Source organism: Amblyomma americanum, chromosome 4 (assembly GCF_052857255.1).
Source record: "Amblyomma americanum isolate KBUSLIRL-KWMA chromosome 4, ASM5285725v1, whole genome shotgun sequence".
Taxonomy (NCBI): Eukaryota; Metazoa; Arthropoda; class Arachnida; order Ixodida; family Ixodidae; genus Amblyomma; species Amblyomma americanum.
The window spans coordinates 108787448-108813604 of NC_135500.1; the positions used below are offsets into that span (position 1 = coordinate 108787448).

The window sequence follows — 26157 nt, forward strand, 5'->3', positions numbered from 1 at the left end:
GCAAAGAACTGGGCACTTGCAAACGCCTGGCAATAGTTGGCCGCCAATGTGCAGGCAAGCAAACACACGTTGACAAAGGCCACCGCTGGCCACCAACCACTTAGGGTAAATTTTGAGACAACTGTGCATAATTAGGACATAGCCGTTGGTCAAAACACATCTCTTGATCGTGTGTGTAACAGCCTGCACAGCATTTTCAAATATACGGAAGTATGACCTTCATGACACGCGCATGTCGCGCAGTTGTGTTGCCTAAGAAAATCTCGTCTCATTACGTTTGCATAATGTTCGCAGCAAAGACTGCAGAGTAGACTTAAATTTTTTCTAACAGAAGGTATTCGCAGTGTAGTCTGCTCATTTGCATTTCTCGTTTGTGTCAGCATCACAACTGAATAATGCTTAACGTGCAAGAGCCACTGGCTCCAACAGCAGGGTCTTAGATCTGGAGTATATAAGCTCATGAAAGTTCTATGTTCTGTGGATGTATGCTTCGATAGTTGACCCATTCTGGTTTGTTAGTGTTTATATAGCTTGATCTCCGCGCCGCATTTGCTTGTCATTAGGCAATAATCTTAGTGACAGTGCGATGACATTACTATTCAGATTTTACCAGTAAATATGTCGCCACTGGACCAAGGACTACTCTATTGTGATAAACTGCAGACCTGCCTTTTTCATGTCTAAATTACAGAAAATGCAAATTAGGCTTTCTGAACATTTTTCATGCATTTTGTACAGCTGCCATTCTGGTGTACTCTCTAGTATAAAAGGTAATTTGTCGTTAGGCCGTCACAGGGCTGAGCATGATAGCGTCGGCAAGCGGTGATCAGCTCGTGCAAGGCTAATGTCAAACTCCCACCCCTGCCTGAGCTGGTTTGCCGAGCCCGGGTCAAGGACATCCTGCTTGGCTGTCGGAGACAGGCCATCGACGGACCATGAAATTTTTTTTTATTACAAACAAAAGTTTAATCAAAAGACTATTTTCAAGTAGGAATTCTATGTGGCGGTCCTAAATATGGGCGGATCTTCACTGCAGACTTAAAGGGACCCTGAAATGATTTCGATGGGCATATTCTAGTGCAACAGTAGAGGTGGTCTTTGCGGGTATGCCAGTTAAAATGCCAGTCAAATTTGAAAGCTCTGCATAGACTCTGTAATTGATAAATAATTTAAAAAAATTGCTGCTCGCAGTAGCTCGCAACCGATTAGGGCGACACCTCAAAGTGCGGCCAGTCCCCACTGACTGCTCGCCCAGTCTGCCCACTGATGTCATCGAAGTAAGGAACGTGCGGTTGGTGAGGTTAAAGCCCCTAAAACTTCTTTAGATGCAGTGTCGCCTTAATCGGTTGCAAGCTACTGCGAGCAGTGATTTTTACTAATTATTTCAAAATTAGAGGGTCCATGCAGAGCTTTTAAATTTGACTGCCATACCAGAAAAGGCCACCTCTACAAATCTGATGCAGTAAAACATGCCCACCGAAATCATTTCAGGGTCCTTTTAAAAGAGTTCTGAAACACCTTCAGAGGAGAGTACATAAACTCACTCAATGACTACATTCTCTGGACATCTGGGCCAAATAATACGCTTCTACACGCAGCACAGAACCCACAACGGCACGCGAAAGTTTGCGAGCCCTTTCTGGCGATTTTTTCATAATCGCACCCTCCCTCATCGCATTCTGTTTAGCATAATTTTGTTTAGCGATGGCTATTGGTTAAATTCATTCAGGCGTCAAAAGCAGCTACCATCACCGGGGCTTAACCGCGACCGGTCAGCAGCGTTGCTCCGGCAGGACATGAAGCCCCGTCCAAGAGGAATTCGCCTTCTGCTCTGCGCACCTCTTTTCCTCCAGCTCTACTGGTTGAAAACAAACCAGCAGCTCCTACTGTGCATTCGCAGTTCATGTTAGCATGGCCAGTCACAACTCAAGAATTCAGAGGCAAAATCCCTCAAAGAAGGCCCTCCAGCCAAAGGCGTCGACGGTTTTCATAAGGTAGAGACTAGGCAACAAAGGGAAGGAGAAAGGCCTTTGTCCCCATGCTGTGGGGAGTGTGTTTTTCATTGTTCGGGTTAGGGGTGCGGAACGGTTAACGGTAAGGTGCCTAAAAATGTGTGCTATCCTCGTTACGCACTAGTTAATGGGTGAAATTGAAAAGTGGGGTCGTTAGGGCTGAGGACAAAGGCCCCAGCTGTCCCTTTCCTGCCTACCCTCTGTTGCAGAGCTAGAACTATAGCCTTTTTTAAGGGGAATTCGCCGCTGCATTCTTGAGCTGCAATGCTTTTTCCAATCAAATATTTCCTGCTGTGCACAATGTGAAAGTGAAAAAAAAAAACATGAGAGCAGAGCAAAGCAACGTCTCACTGTATCACTACCCATTAGAACTGTTCCTCATTTCATGTACCTTTATTTTTTTGCACGGCATTACGACCATTTTTTTCACTTCAATTCATTACCACAACCAACAAAGAGTTTGCTAAAACATGCAGAAAACTTTTAGAAAGTGAATGCTCGCAAGGTTCACTGGAAAATATTTGCTGAAACATGACCCCTGCCTGAACTTCATTCTTGCTCTGAAATGTGCGGCAGTGCTTTTGCTGTGCTGAAAAGCTTACAGGCTAAACTAGGCTATGGCTTAGTTAAAACACTCGGTGAGAGCTGTCATGTCCATATCTCGCTTCACGACAGCACCCCTCCGTTTTCTTTCCCTTTTTCTCTCCTTTCTCTTGTCTGTTTCTTCCTCTTCTCTCTTGGCCGTTTGGATCAGTGGCCAAAACTACAATGGGCGTCAGTCACAAGATGGCTCAGGGAAGCTCCCAATAACAGCTCTCACGGTGAAAAAAAAAGTCAAGCAGCAGTGATGAAAGCAGTCTAACCAAGGAGACCATCATGTCCCACTATGTGTGCTGGCCATTTGTTTGAAGAAGTCGATGTACTCCTTCTTGCATTGGCTGCTTGTTGGCAGCGAGTGGCCTCCCGGATGGTACAGCACACATGGGGACACAAAGAAGGGGAGGAGTTCTATTGCTCGCTCTGGAAGAGAAGACAAAGTAGGCGGGGTGCATGGTTACATTTGTTTGACAGGAAATGAAATCTCAAAATGGAATTCAAAATATGGTATTTACTCAAATACTGAAAGCAAGTGCAAGACAACAGAAAAAAGAAAAAACTAGCGTAGTCAACTTAATTATTGTAAAAATATTCGCTTGAAATTTCCATGCAGAAGTACAGCACAGCCCTTTCAGGGTTGTCGAACTCCCACTCAGTGAATATATTGAAAGGTGTGATGCACCCCTGCAGCTTGCGCTTCTTCTAACGGCGCTCTTGGAATCACTTTTTGCACACTGACTCGTGCTGGCACCGCAGCCTCGGATGCTTGCTGGTAGCGTTAGCCATGCGCATATGCTGTAAAACCGTGTGACAAGGAGCATGTAAGGTGCGGTTGTGGATAGCCTCCGCTAGGGCGTACTTATTTTCGCCGCTAAACTGCTGGCATATAGGTAAACCAGCGTTCTGTGCAGCAGTTGTCGTGTGGTGAAGCCAGCCTAGTTGACTGAAGGCTTGAGGTGGCTCTTGTGTGGCCTGATGACTGATGATGCTGCAGAAATCAACTGTACCTTAATTTTAATTAAATATTAAGTTAATAACATACAGGTAACAGGAGTAGGTCTGTTATGAAAAGCAATAGCTATAGTTACAGAGATCATCCGCTGTGGCTTCGCTGTGTCCGCTAGTCCTAGTGACACCAGCCAGCAGCATGCTTCCAGTCATAGCCAGAGGCTATGTTCCGGTACACTGGCGAGTGGCACATTGATGCAGGAAGCACACGGATAGTGTGGGTGCACCGCAATCATGCTTCTTTGCTACACATGAGCTTATCTACTGCAAAGTTTTATATATCAAACTAACGATATACCCAACTTTTTCGCGATCCTCTTAAAGTTCGGTACATCTGAGATCGACTGTAATAATTGATACAATGGCTGTACTGGTAAGATACAACAGCTTTATCTTACCGGTACTCACCTATGGGGTAGAAACGTGGAGGCTAACAAAAAGGGCTCAGCATAAGTTAAAGACAACACAGCAAGCTATGGAAAGAAAATTGATAGGTGTAACATTAAGTTCCTGGAAGCAGGAAGAGTGGATCAGGGAGCAAACATGGGTTATGACATCCTAGTCGAGAACAAGAAGAAGAAATGGGCTTGGGCAGGGCATGTAATGCGAAGGCAAGATAACCACTGGTCCTTAAAGGTAACGGATTCCAAGAGAATGCAAGCCTAGGAGGCGGCAGAAAGTTAGGTGGGTGGATGAGATTAACAAGTTTGCGGGGATATGGTGGCCGCAGGCAAAGGGCAGGGTTAATTGGAGAGACATCAGAGAGGCCTTTGCCCTGCAGTGGGCATAGGCCTTTTTGATGATGATGATGAGTTGAAGAATGAAAACGGCCTTTACTCACATACTGGTTGATGCATCATGAAGGTTGACTCCCTTAACTCCACGAATTGGAAAACAAAAAAAAAATTGGCTGTGGTTTAGCTCTGGTTAAACATGGAGTGACGTGAGAGCTACATCTACCTGGCTACGCTCTTCCATAAGCTTAAGGCTTTCCGTTCCACTTTCCGTGACCAACCACGTCACCAGCCACGGTGCCGCCACGGAGCTGAAGGGGTGCACGCTCGAAATGCTAGCGTAATGTAGCTATCACTACAAAAAGAAGCTGGAATTTCATGTACGCCAAAAAATTAAAGCTCCGAAGTGGCAATATGCAATTCAGTCAATAGGTGCAGAGCATCATCTGAAGGAACTGCGGCAGGGCTGCTACAACATCATGAAGGAGCCAGATAGGTATTTTGCTGATTTTCTCGTACCCGACGGACTTTTCTCTGACACTAAACTTGCGTGCGGCCGCTCAATTTTTCATGCCTCCACATGTAAGGTGACAGCTTGCTTAAATGCTGCTCAGGACGGTCGTCCACATTCAAGAGGCATGACTCATCGTGCGCCTGAATGAATGGGGGAAGTTTCATTTTTACGAAAATGGTCTCTGAAAATGGTTGGCATGGTACTTGCACAGTGGAGCTCTGTGTGCACCTTCTTCAGCTATACTGAGACAGCACAACTCTCTTGAACAAGAAAGAGTATGTGAAATAACATTTTTACAATCATGGAGGTTGTAATATCCTCAGTTGTGAAGACTCAAAGGCACTGTTTTATGCAGTATAGCATGATTACACCTAGCCATGGCAGTAATTTGCATGTCGGTCAACTTGGGTTTGGAAAGTGCAGTTTTGAAAAAACAGGTAGATCTACCTGTATTTCAGTAAATACAGTAGGAAAACAACTAAAGGTAACAAAGTAAAAGTAAAACCTCGTAGATACTTTTTTAGACAAATTGCGGAAAACTAAGTATTATCCGAGAAAACATGTGATCTAAACTGCCGAATTTTGAAGTACGTAACTGTTGAGTGAGGTAAAAAGACATTTACTGACAATTTCACAAAAACGTCGATTAACATATCTTAGCACACTATCCGAACTGATCATTTTCTACTGCTCACAGAATTCAGTCAGCATTTGCACAATCTTAAGTGCGGAAGAAAGTTTGCAATGCATCCGGTCCATTGAGTTCAGGAATGGCGAAAGCAACCAATCTCTTCCTTGTCATTTTTGGATGCTTCGCTCCCTTGCAACTAAGCACAGCAGGAAAGCTACAGCAACACTGACTAATGCAGCATTTGTTTTTTAATCTGCGTTCGCCAGACTCAGCCCGCTAGTATGAGAGCCCATCGCTGTGAGTCAGAGATGCTTGGCCTCTTGCCCTTAAGCAAAGCGAATAAATCTTAGCATTTCTTCTCTTGGTGTCGCGTCTCCGCAAAAAAAAAAAAAATCGGCTCTTTCGATTGCTAGCACACAGTTTTATACTTTTTGTTGTCGTTGTTGTTGTTAGTGGTGGTGGTGGCACTTCACCTCTTTCCATCTAGGCACTGCAGCGAAGCCACCAAGGCAAGTGACTGACACTTCGTTCTAGCTTGTCATGTCACGTGCCCTCATGTTCGGCCCACTTGTACGTTTGCACATGTGCAGTTGGTCAATCAACATAATATACGACCACAGTTTGTCGAAATCTGAAACATAGTAGCCGGGGCATCATGTTACCCAGAAATACATTTAACCCAGAGAAATACTGTGTACCTCTATGAGACATTTTTAATGCGAGTGATTTTGAGCATACGAATCGGGAAAACGTATAAACCGGGAACATATCAGTGAGGTTTTACTGTAATTGTAAAAACAGTAGTGAATGTAGTGCAGTAGTTAGAAAACTAAAAGGTAATAATAACAATAATAAATAGTAGTAGAATAATAGCAAAATAATGCCAGTTAAAAAAATTAACTGATGATTACGATAGTCAATCAGTAACTCAAAATTTGAGTGCAGCTCTTCACGTGCCACCTGCACCACTGGCAGCTGACATGCTACCTCAGGTAGCCCCAAACATCAGAAAAATGTTACAAAATGTTATGTGAACTATAGTGATATTATATGTTGCACTGCAACGTTCCGTGAACGTTCAAACTAACATAGATAGTTAACTTAAATAGAAAACATTCATTTCGCATTTGTTAAACATTCCAAGTAAAGAATCTCCTAAAGGTTATTACAATGTTAGTCATAACTATAAACAACATTGCAAATATGTATCAAGCACTGGTTCCCAGAACTTTTCTGACTGTTCTTACAGTAAAGACATTTCTCAACCAGCAGTACTTTGCAGCTACATCTCTTAGATAGTACTCGCCATAGATTGCAAGCACAGCTCCTTCACATTGTTACAAAACGTTACTATCTATTCACCCCTAACACTCATGGGACACCCCTCAGTAATGGGTATATAAGCTTGACCTCATCATATCCGTTTGGAGGTGAGTGAATGCAAGTTATATGTAGTGCTCTATTATGTAGTGCAAGTTTTATGTAGTCGTTGTTGGTTCTTGCAACGCGTTGTAAGTTGTGTGCTGTCACAACAGGTGGGCCTGCATGCTTGTACAGAGCTGCTTCGCCATTTTCGAGAATGTAACGTTTTTGTTACATGTATGTTACATTTATGTTGTTAATGCTTCAATAATGTGAGGGGAAGGTTATTCTTAATTTAATGTTTATTTGTAACACTACAAAAACTTTAGAAAAAGTACAGTAAAGACACTGAAATACCATTTGACCAAAACAAAAATGTAACATGGTTTTAATGTTTCAGTGCTGCCCGGGACGCTGCTAGCCACCATCTGATATCTTCCCATGGCAGCCACCTTGTTCATTCCTCCGCTCTCACCGTTGCAGGTGGCGTTTCACTCTGCTACTACCTGCCACAATTGTCAAATCTGATGTTACGCTGATGACTACAAAGCAACATCTACGAATGGGTGTCTAAGCACTGCGCTATAAAACCAGAGGTGTTAGTAGTCAGAATTGATTAATAGGAAGTGTTTCAAAGCATTCAGAACCAAGTGCCGTGTTTTCAACTCACGCAATCTCTGCTTCGGCATTTATGCCATCATTCTTCTAACTGTGTTCGCTATTTATTTGCCTCTAATGCAAAATAAAAAAAGAGATATAATGATACAGACGCTAAATACAGAAAGCTCAAAGTGCAGCAATATTATTATTATTATTTTACAATACCCCTAAGGGCCCTCGTGCGAGGGTATTACATAGGGGGGGGGGCGATACAAGCAAAAAAATATGGCACAGGCATTAGAAACAAAATACACGTAATAATTAATTAAAAATGGTGGTGTGTGCATAATAGATTAATGAGACTCTACCTGAGAAACTGCATAGTAGCAGTGTGCGAAATTTTAAAATGGCGAATCAAACATCCTCCAATTCAATTTGTTGGATGAATTAAATAGTGCATGATCAAAATTTTTCACAATGAACTGAATCCATTCTGCAGGTTTTGAATAGTTTTCTAGTAATTAGCTTGAAGTTTGAATAAGGTATGCTGTACTTCTTTCGATGACTGCTGCAAAAAAAAGGATACTTGTGTGATAACGCGACACCCAACGGTGACCCACCACACGGTAGCTCAGTGGTTTTAGCATTAGCTGCCGATACCAGCATCACGGTGGCCATAATTCGATGGAGGCAAAATATAAAATTTCCCTTGTGCTGTGTGATGTCAAAGCACGTTAAAGAACTCAAGGAGGTCTAAATTAATCCGGAGCCCTCCACAAAGGTGTTCTTTGTAACCTGAGTTGCTTTGAGGTGTCCATCAAGAAATAAGACAGTTACTGTGCCTTTCATTTCCTGATACCCAATCTTCTTCAGCACCTCCCGCATGTGAGGTGGATGCTCAAACCACTAGGCCATTGCTGTGGTCACAAGCTAAAGCAGAATATACAAAAAAGAAGTGATGCACCTTTCGGAATGATGGTGTCGTTGTCACCAATGATGTGCAGGGTGGGTACGTCTATCGAGCCCTCTTTTGCAAAAAGGTGATCTTGGGGGCACGTACGGCTTTGGAACCCGGACACTAGGACGCCAAACTTGAAGCTGCACTCCACCTCTGCATTAATAAAAAGAAGAAAAAGACTGCTTTCAACTAACTAAATCACTAAGCAAAACAAATAAAACTAACAAGCTGCCTGTCCACATTAATCAGTAAGTCAATGCATACTGGACCAATAAGAGTTGGAAGCAGTTCTTTGAGTTTATGCAGATGAAAGCTAATGGCAGCATAATTCATTTGCATTCAGCCTGTTAAAGGGGCCACAAATAGAAAAATTGAGTTAATGAAGCCTGGATGAGTATTGTCCAGGGATAGCAGATACGGATGCCTGCCGAAGAAAAAAATGTTTTTGGAGTAGGTGATTGAGTAATGCAAACTCTAAGGACACGTTTTGCACAATGCAAGATGACAAAGAGAGATGACTGGCCAAGGCTTGTGAATTATTTAGTAAGAAATGCATATGGCACATAAACATGACCTGGCATACTCGAATGGAGAAACACCCCGTGACTCAGTGTTTGATGATGTGGCGGTCTGAGAACACGACTTGAAGCACAGGATGCCAGAATGGCATAAAACAGGCCCCTACAAGTCATTGTAGGTGGCTGGCACAAGTCAGATTAAGATCACATGTTCTTTTTGTCATGCTGCGCTGCAAGCAGGTCCTTTTCAATGCCCCACACAGTCATTTGCAAAACTTTACCATACAAGACTAAATCATGCGAGCAGAACTCCACAAGTTCAAGCTCATCAACGACTAAGGAAACATGACGACTGACAGAAGAGTTTGCCGTGTCATTTCTTCAGACCACATCTAAGCTCATTCACATTAGCTACTATTTCTTCCTTTCCGAAACTAGCCCAGCTTTCTGTATCAAATGAAAATACTTATGAGTAATGTGCACCTTTTCATGCAGGGCTGTAATCAGTTGGACACTTATAATATTACATAGTAGCCATACACTGAACCTTAGTTCACATCGAGAACTTTGCGAACTGCTGTAGGACTAAAAACCAAAAATAATGGCATTCTGTAAAAATCAACTAGATGAGAATGCTTCAGCAGTTTCACGAAGTTCTGAATCTGTCTTGGACCTCTGGCTGTGTCAGCCTTCCCTGGTGGCAGTGTTGGTGGTAACGCATTACAAGTAACATCGTTACCAGTAACGCGTTACTTTTTTCGGTAATTTAGTAACGTACTTGTTACCATTTCGGAACTGTAACGGGTAACATACCTACGTTAACATTTTTCGGTAACGTGAGGTGTCACGTTGTTAGTTACTTTTTGTTAAAATTGCGACCCACTCTGCCGTCTTTTTTAGAAAAAAAAACGCCGAGTGCCTGAAGTGACGTCGTAAATAAACAAAATGTACAGGTGCTCTCGACGACCCTTGTTGCGGCTCGTATGCATGCCAGAAAACACCTGCCCTTGACAACACACCTAACTAAAAAAAGAAACACAGAATAGCCATAAAGCACGAAACATGTGCACAAACACACATTCACACACTTGCCTTCACCTACCTCCGCTTCCCAAACCACTCGTACGCACAGCTCTCTAAACAGTTGAAGCACGCAGAGCATTTTGGAACATCACATTTTTCAGAATTACCTTAAATTTGTTGAGAGTTCAGCGATGTTTACTGTGTGAGGTTAGAATTGATGATAAAATGTCATTTTGTGTTTAATGTCACATTCAGAAAATGGCTTCACCATGTGCCACAGAGTTAGAATCCATCACATGTAACTCTACAGGCAACTTAAGGCCATATAACATTGCTAAGCTCCTGCACATTTGTGCAAAGTATTCTCGTTAAATCAGGATTTCGCATAAAATCTTGTTTGGGCTAGAAGTTTATGTGAAATGTGAGCTTTAAAAAATTGTTATCGGAAGTTCTTAAGGCCATTAATTAAAATTGATGGCCGTGAAGTAACGGCAAAGTAACGTACGGTGCTTTTTTCGGTAACGGTAACGATAACGCGTCACCTTTTTTGTACGTAACGTAGGGCGGTAGTGCGTTCCATTTTTCTTTGAGTGTAACGAGTAGCGTATTTAGTTACTTTTTTTTGGTCACGCCTACAACACTGCCTGGTGGTAACAAGTGTTGAAAAATACAGACCATTAAGATTACACATTACAAAGCTGAGATCACAAAGGGCAGTAAAAACTGTACGTTTGAGGCACTGCAGCGAGAGGATCATGGCTGTCATGCAAGCACCCTGGCTGAAGCCCAGGATTCCATCACAAGGGCCCTGCATGAAAATTCATTTCCATGTGAGCTCAGGACAGCTTCCACCGTTTGAACTTTCCATTTTGAAAGCAGGGAATGAGCCTCAATAAGAGGTGTCTTAGTGCAACTCACTACCACAACACTCCTGGCCTTGTTTGTCCATTAAACACATGCTGGACACAAACAGTGCTTAGCCAATTCATAACCCTGCATCGAGGTCAGACATGAGAAAGCAGTTGCTTATGATACAAACCAGAATTAACGACCACTAACTTCAAGATAACCGATGGTCCTTGAGGGTAACAGACTGGATTCCAAGCGAAGAGAAGGGCAGCAGCGGGTGGCAAAAAGTTAGGTGGGTGGATAAAATTAAGAAGTTTGCGGGGATAGCGTGGCTGCAGCTGGCACAGGGCAGTGTTATATGGAGAGATATAGGGGAGGCCCTTGTCCTGCAGTGGACGTAGTCAGGCTGATGATGACAATGATGTACTTCATGATGCCCTCCTGGCTCTTTCTAGCAAACATACTTACTTGCTTGCCTGACCAACAGCTGATAGAAAAGCAGAGAAAGCCTTTTAATCAGCAACTTAGTGTTAGTGGTTGCTGAGATCAACCACAATGTCTGTAGACTGCAAAAGGTGCAGCTCAAAAGCCAATGCCTGACTTGTGCAAGAGAGAGATACCCAGGTAGCACTGAACATTATAAGAGGGTTATAAAATTGTTGTGTAAGTTGCAGTAACATTAAAAGTCACATTAGAATGTTATGCTATTGTTAAACATTAACAAATAATGTTTATGTTTTGTGATATGCATTAGTTTAATGTTAAGTCAACATTACGCATTAGCGTAATGTTGTCTTAACATTAAACTAATGCTGTGTTCGAGATGTTACTTTAAACAGACCCTGAAATGATTTCGATGGGCATATTCTAGTGCAACAGGTCTGTAGAGGTGGTCTTTGTGTATGTTTGAGTCAAATTTAAAAGCTCTGCATGGACCCTATAATTTAGGAACAATTTTTAAAAATAGCTGCTCACAGTAGCTCACAACCGATTTGGGCGACACACCTCACTGCGCATCCCCTACCCCGACGACATCAGTGGGCAGACAGGGCGAGCTTGAAGGCTGGCTCTTCTGCTCACTGACGTCATTGGGTAGGGGACGCACGGTGAGGTGTGCCGCCCTAATCGGTTGTGAGCTACTGCGAGCAGCTATATTTAAAAATTCTTCCTAAATAATAGGATTCATGCAGAGCTTTCAAATTTGACTCGAACGCCCGCAAAGACCACCTCTACAGACCTGTTGCACTAGAATATATGCCCATCGAAATCATTTCAGGGTCCCTTTAATGTTCAAATCATAATCACAAAACAGCATTACAAAATCTAATGTTATCAAATGTTCAAATCATATCTATACAACAAAAATACAAATATTAATGCTATAAAGTTCAAATCCTAACTATAAAATATTACCAATATTTTGAAGCATCAGAAATTTTCCTAATGTTTCCGCAGTAACAATGTCTTTCAACCAGCAGATCTTTGCAGTGAAATACATGAGATGGTGCCTGCCATAGATTGTATACACAGCTCCAAAATTTAATAAGACAACTTTGTGTGTTACCCATTCACAACTATCACTTATCGCATCTTTTATGGCTGGCTATAGAAACTTGAGATAATGCTATGTTAGGTGTGTATCAGTTGCACGTATTAGTTGTGCTTCATTGTAGTGCATGTTGCTCTTGTTGATCCATGCACATTGCAAGGTTAATTGAAGTTGTGGCAGATCACAACTGGCGGGTCTGGCCTTGCAGGGTTACAGTACTAGTTTAGTGAAAGTTGCATCTGCATTACGTAAATGTTTAGTTAAGGTCATGAAAAGGTTATTTCAGCTGTTACATTTCCAAAACACCTCAAAAAAGGACATCAGGAACAATGTAGTAATGTGTGACCATTATAAAAATGTAACACTGTTGTAACATTTCAAAGCTACCCTAGTAGACAAGATATCTTTATTAGAACGTTTGGATTTTAGCTAGCATGTTTAAAACAGCTGCAGTGATATTGTGCTGATGGGAGGGTGTTCCAGAAGAAAAAAGACAAAGAACAGGAGTGCCAAAGAACGAAAGAGGAAAAATATACAAAAAGTAGTAACACGGTGGTTAATAAATTCGAAGGTAAACCTTCCAGGTTCTTATACAGATACCAGAGTGTTTTAAGGATACCAACATAACGAAGGCAAGGAAACCAAAAGTGCAACATGCTTTGCAGTGTCTTCTGGATTTAACATCAGTGGAGAGAGCAAAATATGAGCAAGCTTTATGGCTTTTCTCACCACACAAGCAAGAACACCAAAAAGAAAGGACATGAGAAAGCAAAATAAAAAGATCACAGGCCTTTTTGTGATCTGCTCAGGGAACAGAAATATTGCACCACCACCATACATAGAGCCTCCTCACCTCTGTTTTGCACGCCTGCTCAATGGCCTTGACAGACTCCTCGAATTCTCGCGCACTGCCCGAGATCCACCAGCCGCGGCCCCCTGGTCCACAGTGCACACAATTTACATGGATCACTGTGTGCATAGGTTTCTTGCTGACAGAGAAAGCAATGTATGGTGATTGTGAGAGTGTTGCAACATAACTCTTTAAGTCACAAAATGTAATGCAGAAGAGGAAAATACTTCCAAATTTTCAGATATTGGCAAGGAACATGCCTATACTGCTCATGAAAAATTTTGACATTGCTCATACTAGGTTACACAGACTTGTCACTGGAGATGCTGCTATGAGCTTTTATGGCGCATGCAGCTTGTGCCTGGGGATTGAAGGATTAAATAATTTTGTTAGCTGCATCCTGTTCACATACCCATTTGTCCACTGCCTTATACAAATATGTGGTGTATGAGCTACCCTTTCAGCCACGACTTCTGTGCTGAATGTAATGCCGAGTTTGCAGTGAGAGCTAAAATGCTGCCCATTTCACTAACAGGCGTGAAAGACTAGAGAGAGTTATTTTGGTGCCCTTGACCGTTAAGGAGCCATAATGCTGTGCTGTCAGAACAGGCACATTTTGACAAGTGTAGGTATGCTCTGCCTGCCACAGTTAAAACACCTTGCCAACCCCCCCCGAGTCATCCAATTGTAATTGTCCACTTATATCCACATTTATATCCATTTATGCCATTTGTATCCACACCAAAGCTCACAGCTACACTTCTGTAGGTCGCATCGCCGAGTTTCATGAATTGCCAGTCACAGTGCTTGTCATGTGGGCCAGCGTGACCAACTGAACAATTAATTTCATTTACACATCAAAGATCACATTACTGTGTAATATAATGATTATCTTTGTGCATCAACGATTTCGTGTTGCAGCATCGTGTGATGTTCACTCAGTCTGGCAACAAAAAATAGGCACTTGGTTCATAGCGCGAGTGCATCTCTAATGAGAAAACTCCACAGCATGGAGATAAGCTTCGTGCAGTTCTCACCTACAATTTCCCATTCAGAGTGGACATCCTTCTCTATGATATGAGGTGCATCGATGAATACTGAAAAAACAATCAGGGCAACAAGAGGACTGCAGTGCACAGGATAGGGCACATTGATGAAGGAAACATGCAGCAGCACTGTATGCTTTACGTGTGAACCAGCAAATCTGTAGCACTGAAGATCCTTTACATCAACCTGACAGACACTGCAACATGTAAAAATGGAAAAAAAAGACGTTACCTGCATCTGAACACCGGGTGTAATGACTTCATTCAGAAGTTGCAACGTAATCCTTATGCTCATAAGCACTGTGTGCTGCCCAGTATGACAGGAAATTTGGTTAGCCTTCAACCAACAACCCCTCTTTAATTTGGTCTTAATTATTTTGAACTTGCACGCACTAAGAGATCTTTCTTGCAAAAAAATGGGCATCGTGACATGCCACACTTGGATTCACCCCTCTTGGCAAATGACACGATGCGTAAAATTTTGCAAACTTGCTATGCGTAGAAAATTACTTTGCTAACTTGGGAAATCTTTAAGTCAGAAAGGAAGTTCACTATACTACACCTAGATTTAAGCTGCATTCTTTGCAAATTGATCTGCTAAATGATGCAAAATTCACTGGTATGTCTTTTGCAGAATAAAAAAATATTGCTTAAAATTCAACAAGGCATAGAACAAAAAAGGTAATCATTCTAAAACAGCGCAAACGAGAAAGGAAACATACAACATGAGTGCTCGTGTTGTACATTTCCTTTCCTGTTTGTGCTGTTTTAGAATGAGTACCTACAAACTCTCTCAGGCTTCTACTTTAACAAAAAACATTTTGACCATGTTTAAAAAAGCGTATTTGTTTGTTTTTATATATTCTGTCTGGATATCCTTCACTACATTAGTATTAATAAGCATTCTGTACCAAAGTACTGCTGGAAGACACAGCACATCTAATAAGACCAGTCTGCACAGCTCGACTCACCTTTCAGCTATGAACAAGCGTGTTTTCTACAACATGTATGAAACAACAGCCATTTTCTTTCAGAGCACTATTTAAGAGTGAAATAAATTAATTATACAATATGCCAAACTTCTATACCTGGCGCAATATTTTATAGCACTGTCGTGACATACAGCCGAGGCTTCAGTTTGCATAATACATGGGCGGACACGTACATTTCTGTCGCTCTAAACATAGGACAACGAACACATGAAGACAAGCTATAAAGTTTTAACATCTTGTAGAAGTGCCTCATGGTGCAATACTCGTGGTGGCGGAAAGGATGTAGCACCAAATTTCTGGCCACATATACTTCATGCTCACGTAGCCACTTCTCTTGTTAGCAGTAACAGGTGTGTTGCACTCTGACTGCAGTAACAAAACTGCAACAATCAACATGTTTTTAATGCTTATCTATGCTCATTTAATTAATACCACCTTGACAGAATAACATAATAAAAAGAATAACAAAAAATTTGTCATTCAAAGTCGTTGCTGTTTTTTTCACATATCAGTGAATGCTATATCACTTAGCGGATAAGTTTGCAGAGAACACAATGTAAACTAGATATGATTTCAGTTCATTTATTTCCTGAGGTAATGACCTCCAAATTTAGCAAAAAATATTTCCAGTGCTCCAAGTTTGCAAAATTTTACAAATAATAAAAATTCAAACCAACAAGATTAGCTTAGCACGTTCTAAGGTAGTTACAAATGCCGTTTAAAAATTTTAGGTATGTCCTTGCAGGATATTTATTATGTCGTTGCAAGTTATTCATAACCGAATTCAGTAAAAACAAGCAATATGTCTAAACAGGGTCTCTTTAGGGGTGCTCCATCTACTACACTGGCAATATTATGCAACATGTTTTTAACTGGGGACATACATATAGCATACAAAATAAATATAAAAATATAAATATATAAAAAGTGGGTTTTTTGCATTCATCACTAAAAGTATTTGTTTTTCTGTGCTTTCCTGAACTGTGCGCTATAATGTTTCCTTATCTGTTGAAGATATGTTGGTGAATTTCATATTCGTAGATCAAGTTAGTACAGAATAATGCATTAAACCTTTGCAAATAGCTCATTTAATTTTTTTTAGCAAAAAGCCTCCAAAGTTTGCAAAAAAAGCTTTCTGTGTGCCAAGTTTCACAAATTTCAGAAAAAAGAACTGTTAGATGCCATTAATATAACTGTGTGCACTCTAAAGCTGTCACAAATTTCCTTTGTAAATTTCCAAGCATCTCGTAATATATTCCCAGTTATTCACAACCAAGGGTAGCAAGAGCTGCAGTTCATGTAAGTACAGGAGTCCCCACGATGGCAATACGGGTAAGTTGGTGATACATACTTAAGCGAAAATAGCGTAAAAGACGAAGACAAGGAAAGAAAAAAACAGGACCAGCGCTAACTCACAACTGAACGTTTATTCACAGGAAGCAAGGAATATAAAGGGCGCAAACAAGATAACAAAGCAAACAAATGTGTAGCTACGTGGGATTGAGGAAACGAACTTCACTGTCATGCAGGCAAACCGACGGGCTGCTAACACACAATCTAGTTTTTTCTTTATGCAGAAAGCCTCCATAATCTCCCTAGTTAACTGCATTGGGTGACTGTACAATGCATCACTGTGATGAAAAGTATGGATGCAAGATTTGCAGTCTCTAACATGATCGACTAGATTAGTAGGTTTATTAGCCTCCATTGTACTAGCATGTTCAGTTAGGCGTATGTTAATACAATGACCCGTCTGGCCAATGTATACTTCTCCGCAGGAAAAAGGAATTTTATAAACAACTCCTTCAGAGCATGGAACATACTTAGTTTTATGTTTAATTCCACAGGTACTTTGGGATTCTTGTTTGTTTGTGCTCTTTATATTCCTTGCTTCCTGTGAATAAACCTTCAGTTGTGAGTAGCGCTGGTCCTGTTGTTTTCTTTCCTTGTCCTCATCTTTTGCACTATTTTCGCTTAAGACAGGAGTCCCCCTTTTTGTATTTAAGAATTTTCTGCACTTCAAAATATTTTTCTCAACCCAAAATAATTTCAGGTATCTTCCTTCCTACTAATCCGGCTACTGATCTGTGGTTTGTGTTTCGATGGAGGCGAAGAAAGGAAACACTAAGGCACGCCTACCCGTGTGAAAGATCCCCAGTTCCTGCCCTCCACTACGGCACCTCTATCTTCCTGTCTTCTTTCACTCCCTCCTTTATCCCTTCCCTTATGGCCCTGCAGTTCACGTGTCTGCTGATATGTGAGACAGATACTGCCCACATCGTTTCCCCAAAAACCAATTTTCATTTCATTTTTCTCTTCTTTCCAGTAATCAGGCAGTGACATATAAAAATAATATAATAGATAAGTCCAAGACATTAACCGACAACCCGTTGCATGATCTTACATGAAATTTCCCTACGTCAATTAATGAGGGACACGGCAAATAAAATAGCCAATTTGGTCAAAATTTTCTATTTGTCAACATATTTTTTCCTCAAACCTCAGGCCTTCATTTGTCTTGTGACAAAAAATTATAGTGAAATATACAGAATAGATTCAGAAAACGAGGTTTTCTATGTGTAGTCATTGAAAATTGTGAGCATGCTTATGATGGGTTTCGACAATGGAACCCCACCATCCTAATACCTTAATATCACCATGAAGCGGAGAGATCAGAAGATCAAGACCTCCACCACATTTCTCTTACCAAAGGCCTTTGCATACAAGGCAGTAAACGAGGCAGATGAGGAAATAAACTTTAGGGCTTATTTTCTGAGCGCTCACTTTTTCTGCGATTGCTATCACTCATCCCCTTGACAGTTCATAACGAATGATAGCAGGATGATTATTCTTTGCACATGAATTCTAAGATGTTGGGGAGTGCACTAAGGCTCTTAAAGTTATTTTTGTAAAATATGTTTTCATATAAATATCCACGCTGGAGTTTAAGTTTTATTTATAGGAGAACTGGGCATCTAAAAAAAAGGATTAATCGCTTTATTACACAGAACAGGGCTTTGCAAACATGCTGCCTTAAATATTTGTCCACTTTCTTCTTAGCTACTTAATGCCTCAGATATGACTTCAGAAGGGTGTTAATTGTAAATACCCATTAATAGCTAGCTTGAGATAAAATGAAGTTTTGCAATCAACATAAAAAGTTACATATTTGTACTAAATTTTGTTACATTTCGTTCATAAATAACAAAAGTTTTAATTTCTGCATCTCTCTTAAATGCAGCCTGCAGACTAAAAGCTGCTGGGATCCAATATCAGACATTAAAACAGAAATTACGGAAACAAATTCATACTTCTTGCAGCATGACCATATAATTAAAATGAGTCCTTGAACAGATGACAAAGGCTTAGATGAAAAAAGAAGTACAGGACATGAAGGCTTGAGGACACCAGGACAGTTCACATGAAGGCTTTTATCTTTAAACTGCAGCAAATGCAGCCTAAAGAAGCAAGTCGATGCCCACTAAACTTAGCTAATGCCCTTTATGTGTGTAAAAATGCTAGTGCCACAACACTAAAATATGGAACTAAAGGTGGCACTTACCCAAATCCAACAATGACTTTGTTGCCCACCAAAAGTCTCCAATTTTGGACCTGAATGATCCGGCATCCTGCCTGGAAGAAATGGAAGATGAGCTTCACAGGTGGACCTGTGGGCAATTCTTTGAAAAGAAGGCTGAGAGGGGTGGCAGTCCTATTTAGCCCAGTGCATTCCATGAACTTTCTTCTACAGAAAAAATGGTGGCCAATGCAATTTTCCTTTAGATAATCTAGTGATGACGAGCTTTCATTCAAAACTTTGTTGCCGATATTCTATGTCTCGTGGAAAAACTGTTGGGCTGACTTCCCAGCCTCTATGTGGGCCAGCACGTAGCAGTTAAAAAAAAAAGTAAAAACAGAGGATCGGCTCTTGCGATTTACAGTACAGTGCTGTCCACAGAAAAAGCAGTGTTTAAAAGAGGATGAGGAAACTAAGACACCATCAAAGGCGGCAAGGTATTAATAAATTAGCTGCACCTATACTGTTTCACAGTTGTGCTTATTGGAGACACTCACAGGGCTCAAGTGGAGAGGTGGCATAGGACAATGATGCAAGGATCTATAAAAGCCACGTAGCCCACTCACAGGGTGCAAGTGAAAGAGGTGACACAGGACAATGGTGCAAGGATCCATAAAAACTAACTAGCCCACTCACAGGGTGCAAGTGAATAGGTGGCACAGGATAATGATGCAAGGATTTTAAAAACCAACTAGCCCACTCACAGGGCACAAGTGAAAGAGGTGGCATAGGACAATACGCAAGAACCCATAGAAACCAACTAGCCCACTCACAGGGTGCAAGTGAGAGGTGCCACAGGACAATGATGAAATGATCCACAAAAACCAACTAGCCCACTCACAGGGTGCAAGTGAATGAGGTGGCACTGGACAATGATACAAGGATTTATAGAAACCAACTAGCCCACTCACAGGCTCACAGGGTGCAAGTGAATGAGGTGGCACAGGACAATGATGCAAGGATTTATAAAAACCAACTAGCCCACTCACAGGGCACAATTAAGTGGAAGAGGTGGCACAGGAAAATTATGCAAGAATCTATAAAAACCAACTAGCTAACTCACAGGGCTCAAGTGGAAGAGGTGGCACAGGAAAATGATGCAAGGATCTATAAAAATCAACTGGCCCAGCTTGAAACAACGTTGTGCTACCAACTGGAACACCAACTGTTGTGGCTCAGTAGCTATTGTGCTCAGCTGCTGAGTCCACAGTAGTGGGATCAAATCCCAGTCACAATGGCTTGACATTCATGGAGGCAAAATGCAAAATTGCCCGTGTGCTTTTGAATGTCGGTGCAGGTTAAAGAACCCCAGAGGTTCTTCTGGAGCCCTCCACTAAGGCGTACTCATAGCTCATATGCAGTTTTGCATGCTCCATACCAACTAGCATGGCTTAAAAAGCTGTTACTGTGTTTTTATATAACCTCTACAGTTGTGTAGAACACTTTAGTAACTCATATGCAGCTTTGCATGCTCCATACCAACTAGCATAGCTTGAAAAGCTGTTACTGTGTTTTTATATACAATCTCTACAGTTGTGTAGAACACTTTAGTAACGAGCTCAGCTAAACTCATGTCTGGTCCCTGTGTTTAATCATGTTAGTAAATGATGCAAATGTACTTGTGTGCTACTATTTTGATGGCCAGGCTTAAGGTGAACCTAGAAGCCTCAGGGGCATGATATTCTCAGTTAATGGTCTTATAGGCTTCAAAGTGTTGAATTAACTTGAACTTTTTATAGTCTTATCTAGAGCAATGCTGTTCCAAAAAAAACAGGTTCACGGTAAAGTTGTTAGAGGGAGAACAATTTTTTTTTCTGCGTGACATGAGATACTGCAAGCTTTATTGATTAACTTTGTTGAAAGCAGAACTCAACTTAATTAGAGACATTACTCTCTTTCTCTAAGCTTTTCATCTTTGTCTGTTTTGTATTCAGGAGGATTTTTATAATACAATTCCTAGCTCATGAAATCTGTCTTTGATCTAGAACCACTGTCTACACAACTATCACAAATCAGCACTCACAGAACGAGTACAAATGAGTAAACCTTGCTTTTGAGAAACTGCATGCAGATTTGGGTAAGCGGAATCCATTTCACGGCCAGGTATGGGGTGAATGACACCACAGCTGTCATGCAAAAGTGCAAGTTATGCTGGAAGTTCACTCACCCATAGCCATGCAGACAAAGAACCTAAAGGGGAAAAAATTAAAACATATATATCACATCGAAACTTATGTTTCTGCTGTGTACCCTCTAACTATTTCTCTGGCAGAGAACTTATTTCAGTTTGTCACCAGATGATGTCCCAAGCCACAAGTTTGTGCCATGGTGCGTGTTTAAAAAAATTATGCCCCCATAACTGCATTTGCACATGTATGCAACTTAAATATTTTTATTTAGTACAGTTTGAAAGTAAATTCTGAATCTCTATATAACATTTATAACCTTTCTGCCGACACATTACACCAAATTGCTCTTTATGGAGTTCTTTCAAGAGATGCTGCTGTGATCATTTTTACTGAGGATGCTGCAAGATAGACAATGAATGCTCTGGCAGAGCTGGGGCCGTGCATGAAATGTCTCAGTAGGCAATTTGTGCAAAGGGCATCGCCAATCCCGATGCGAGATTGGGGAAGTAGGAGAATGGTAGCTATAGAAGAAAACAACCCCTTCGTAGCAACCAACTTCTCAGAGAAAGATATATGAAACAGGTTCCACAGCCTCAGAGTGAATGACCTATAGCCAGCCTGCTTGTAGAAGTCTGACTAGGTCAGCAGACAGCAGTTGTGACCCGAATACTCTGGATGCTAACAGCAACATAGAAAGAGTTGAGAGGAGTGTGGCTATCGTGCTCAACAATGAGTTGCTGAAGTGCAAACAGAGAATAAATTGATTATGGAGAGCAAAAATTAAGTGGGCCATGTTGTTGCCCTCCAGTACAAATCCACACAAAGGGGAGCCGACCACAGCTGCAACAGTAATGCCATGTGTGACAAAGTACACACCATGGGTGCCCACCTTGGATGAGATGCTTGTTTTATTCATCTAACACGTTCAGCAGTGCATGCTCTTGGAGAGATGCCCAGAGTGGTGCAGTGTACAGTACTCACGGATTGAAATAGGACATTCGGAGCGCTAGCCTTGCAGTGCCACGCAGGCATGTGGTAAACCACAGGCCGGCTGATTGGCTACTGGAAGGAACAATTCTGCTTTGTAGATGTTCTCCCTCTCACGCCATACCACAATGCACCACCTTGGTTCCATGAGCGTCTACGGGCGGCGCTCCATGAAGCGACGGCCACGCGCTCCGAATGTCCTATTTCAATCCGTGAGTACTGTACATAGATGATCGACATCTCTTATATAGCCATCTTGTGGATGACCACACTGGCCGGACGCCTTTGTTAATAAACGCTGAACTGGGAACAATAAACGAAGCGTGCTTGCACGTGCACCATATGCCATGCGACATGGTAGCAATTTAAGCTTTTTCAACTTCCCTTATTGGCAGCTGCATGAAATTTCCCAATGGACGTTCCCAGCCAGTTAAATCGATCGAATACGTGAGGCGATCTCATTCGTTGACGACTGACGAGTATTTTATTTTGCAAAGAATGGCCGGCCTAATTAAGCACCGCTGGTGGCGACACTTAATTAGAGCCACCAGGCCAGTAGCCGCTTTAATTACAGGGCGTGCGGCGAGTTCACACGGTGACGCTACCAGCGCATACACCAAAAAGTTAAAGGCAGGCCTACCATGTGCACCCATATTCAATAACGTCGGTGCCAATACTGACACCTGCGAAACACCGCGAATACCCATGGTATTTCCAATGCGGCGTATGGCAAATGTTAATTGATATATGCATATGACCTCATGAAGTACCCAAAATTAAGTATAGCTGATCGAGCCCGTCAGTCGAGACCAGCGAAGGCTACTTGCTGTGTTTTCGGCCTAGATTAAACTTTCACTCTCAACGTTTCCGTTCCCCCTACAAATCACGCCGACCGGAGCTAAGAGCCGAGTCTTTCTACATAGAGAACACCTTACAGGAAGCAGCCACCCTCACCCAAAATTATGTACAGAACATCGGACTGTCTTGTTCCCCAGAGAAGTCCGAACTGCTCCTCATCCGGCCTAAGAACCACCGCTCCCCCCGCTCCCCCATTGCCATCGAACTGAATGGGGACCCTGTACCGGAGGTTGACACCCTCCGCGTATTGGGCCTGCATATCCAGAACGATGGCAAAAACACCACCACCCTCAGGAAACTCAAGCAGGTTGCAGGCGCGATATCGCATCTCATCCGCAGAGTTTCGGGCCATCATAGAGGCATGAAGGAGCGCGACCTTTGTCGCCTCATTCATGCCTTTGTCCTCAGCCGTGTGCTCTACACTACCCCATACCTAGAACTATCCAAACACGACATAAATGCTTTGGATGCCTTGATCCGCAAGGCATTCAAAGTCGCACTTCATCTTCCCCTCAACACCCCCACAGACAGATTACTAGGCCTGGGCCTCCACAACACGATCGGGGAACTCGTGGAGACCCATCGACAGGCCCAATACATAAGGCTTACACAAACCTCCACAGGCCGGTATATCCTGGACTCTCTCGGAATCAGAATACCGGCCAACGACCCAACCCTCCTCCCCATTCCTCGATCCCTTCACCGAGAGCTGGTCATCAAGCCACTGCCAAAAAATATGCACCCTTCCCACCATGAGCAACGCCGCAGAGCCCGTGCGAAGGCACTCCACCGAGTATACGGCTCCGAGGCGGACGCCGTATGGGTGGACGCCGCCTGCACGGGTGACGAAGCAACCGCAGCCGTGGTGGACTCCTCTTCATCCGCCCTCCTCACACTACCTCTCCCCCGAGACACCGCCCCAGAGGCTGCAGAGGAAGCCGCCATTGCAATTGCCATCACCCGCACGGAAGCCTGGTACATTTTAACAGACTCAAAAACTGCAATTCTAAATTTTGCGCGAGGCCGAGTCCACGTCCCTGCTTTTCGCATACTGGACTCGCCCGATGCACCCCCACCCCGCCATGTAGAGCTTATATGGGTGCCTGCGCACTCCGGGAATCCCGGAAACGAGGCCGCCAACCTTTTAGCCCGCGGTTCTTTAAACCGGGCTCAGGTGGCCTCGGATCGGGGATTCGCTAGGGAGCGAATGCACTCGTTCAGCGAGATGACGCAGGCCTACAGAGCCTCGCGCCAGCTCTACCCCCCGCCCCACCCCTCCCTAGATAACAAACACGCAACACTCTGGCGCAAACTACAGACACACACACTCTCCTCACCCCTGACCCTCGCCCACTATCATCCCTCCTTCCCCACTCCTGCCTGCACCTTGTGCCCAGAACCCTTCGCCTCCTCCCTCCACATCCTCTCCCTCTGCCCGGCGGACCCTCCCCCGCGCGGCCTAGAGGACCTCAAGACCTGGGAGGACTGGGAGACCCTGCTGCACTCAGAGGACCCGGCCGTGCAGACCATCGCCACAGGCCGGGCTGCCAGTGTTATGGACCTTAGGGACATAAACACTTGAGTGAAGTGGGGTCGTGCGGGGACCCAGGGGCATGCCCCGATTTCCTCTGGACAATAAAGTTTTTCTCTCTCTCTCTCTACAAGGAAAAAAAATGCAAAAAAAAAATCGGTGGGGCGCGTTGCAGACCTCTCCCGGCATACGTCATCGGCGCACGTGTTTCTGGTTCTACTGATGAAACACGCGGCGTACCGAGGAGGCTCTTCGGGACAAGAATAAGGCGGCGGGGGAGCGCCCGACACAAGCAAAACCGTTTCGCAAGGGAATGACGATTTTGCCCATCAGGCCACGCCCCTTTGACGTCAGGTTGATTGTTTACATCAGGAAGCACTCTATTGGCAAAACTATCACTTCAAGCAGGTCACTGATTAAAAGGCAATCTACAGCGTTTCACAGGCAATTTTCATTCAAAGTTGCGCATGAAGGCGAGTACCGGCGATGAGCCTCCTCAGACGGCGCAGGAAGTTCTCTATCGTCACCACTCTCAAGAAAGTGGAAAGCCGCTCTACAGCAAGGAGCTCGAATGTCACCGCACGACGCGATGTCTGAGCCCTTTCTTTCTCCACGACGAAAACCGAAAACTGCCAGCATTCAGCAGCTACCAATTGTTTAGTTGATAAGTAACTCACCCTAAGCTTCGAGGCAACACAACTATCGCAGGCGTCCGCCATGACGGTTGCCATAGCAACCATCAGGACGTTGATATCGACACAACGTTGGTTCCAGTTTCAGTTTCGGATAACGCAGTTTGTGTTAAGCCTGTTAGTTACTGCCCGATCCCCATTATTTCCGACCCTCATAGCTGTTAGGCATTACGTCCACACGAGAACAGAACATGTAAATTGATTTGTTTTTGGCGCTATCATTAGTGTGTTTAACCTCCGGCGGAGCTAAATCTCACCAATGACGATATGGACTTGCGTTTCGAGTTAGCAATGTGGTTTTTTGCTGCAGTCGACCACATTCATGGAGGAAGGTTCCATATGTTGTGACAACATGGAACATTTTTTTTCCGTTGGTCCAAGATTCACAGCGGAGGCTTCGAAGCCTGGTATGTGTAGAAAAAAAAAGCTAGAAAGTGCTGTATTAGCCCCAATAATGCCTATCATAAGACTAAATTTAAACATTTTATGAGAACTTCAAAAATGACTCTTTAAAGCCTAATTTTCGCATTAAGCTTGAGCGGCAAAATACATTTGTGACAGAATGAATGACAGCATTCCGCTATCAGCATAGTCTGCGGCGTCAAAAATGGCGCAATTTTTGAAGGACCAGAATTAGCGTCATCGGGTGTTCATTCATTACTCGGAAAAAAACATTTATCAGACGTTTTTAGCATAACGGAGATGTACTAGTGATGTATAGCGGTTTACCCGTAGAGTTGCATACTACAGGGTCTTCCGTTTTTATGTGCCGGAATTAAAAATATTCCTGTGCGCAAAATTCTGGTCTAATAGAGAGAAAACAACGCTCACAAGGTAGAATATTATTGCGTAAGTTGTTTGAGATCTAAATAAACATCGGTACTTGCCTTTATTTGGTGGAAGTGGCGAGAAACTGTTTTCGGCTACGTGTACATCTCCTCCTATCCTCTCTTCCAGTCCCCTCACCTCTTTCATTTCATTTCTCCGTTCTGCCTGCTATCCTTTATTTCCGCTGCCCAGCTCAGGTGCTTCAGTATCGATGGCAGATGTCGGGGCTAGCAAAAAATTTTTTCCTTCTTTTTTACTATTATTTTTAATAAAACCACTACCACCACCACCACCACAAGTACAGTTCTTGCT

The 26157-nt window shown here is 42.9% G+C and overlaps 1 protein-coding gene across 5 annotated transcripts; it reads right to left on the reverse strand.

Annotated features, from left to right (window-relative positions):
* Positions 1-966: 966 nt before the first annotated feature.
* Positions 967-25111, reverse strand: LOC144128202 (esterase OVCA2-like). Of its 5 annotated transcripts, XM_077661415.1 has the most exons (9): positions 22157-22175; positions 21839-21916; positions 20988-21010; positions 18806-18876; positions 14243-14302; positions 13209-13291; positions 10687-10765; positions 8423-8569; positions 967-3032 (listed from the first exon to the last, which is right to left on the reverse strand). In XM_077661415.1, exons 2-9 carry the CDS (start codon positions 21863-21865, stop codon positions 2887-2889), a joined length of 636 nt encoding a protein of 211 aa, XP_077517541.1. In that variant the 5' UTR covers positions 21866-21916; positions 22157-22175; the 3' UTR covers positions 967-2886. The 5 variants fall into 5 exon arrangements, with proteins under 5 accessions (XP_077517541.1, XP_077517543.1, XP_077517542.1 ...); XM_077661417.1 differs by lacking the exons at positions 21839-21916; positions 22157-22175 and adding an exon at positions 24503-24745; XM_077661416.1 differs by lacking the exon at positions 22157-22175 and having other exon boundaries at positions 21839-21933.
* Between the last annotated feature and the right edge of the window lie 1046 nt (positions 25112-26157).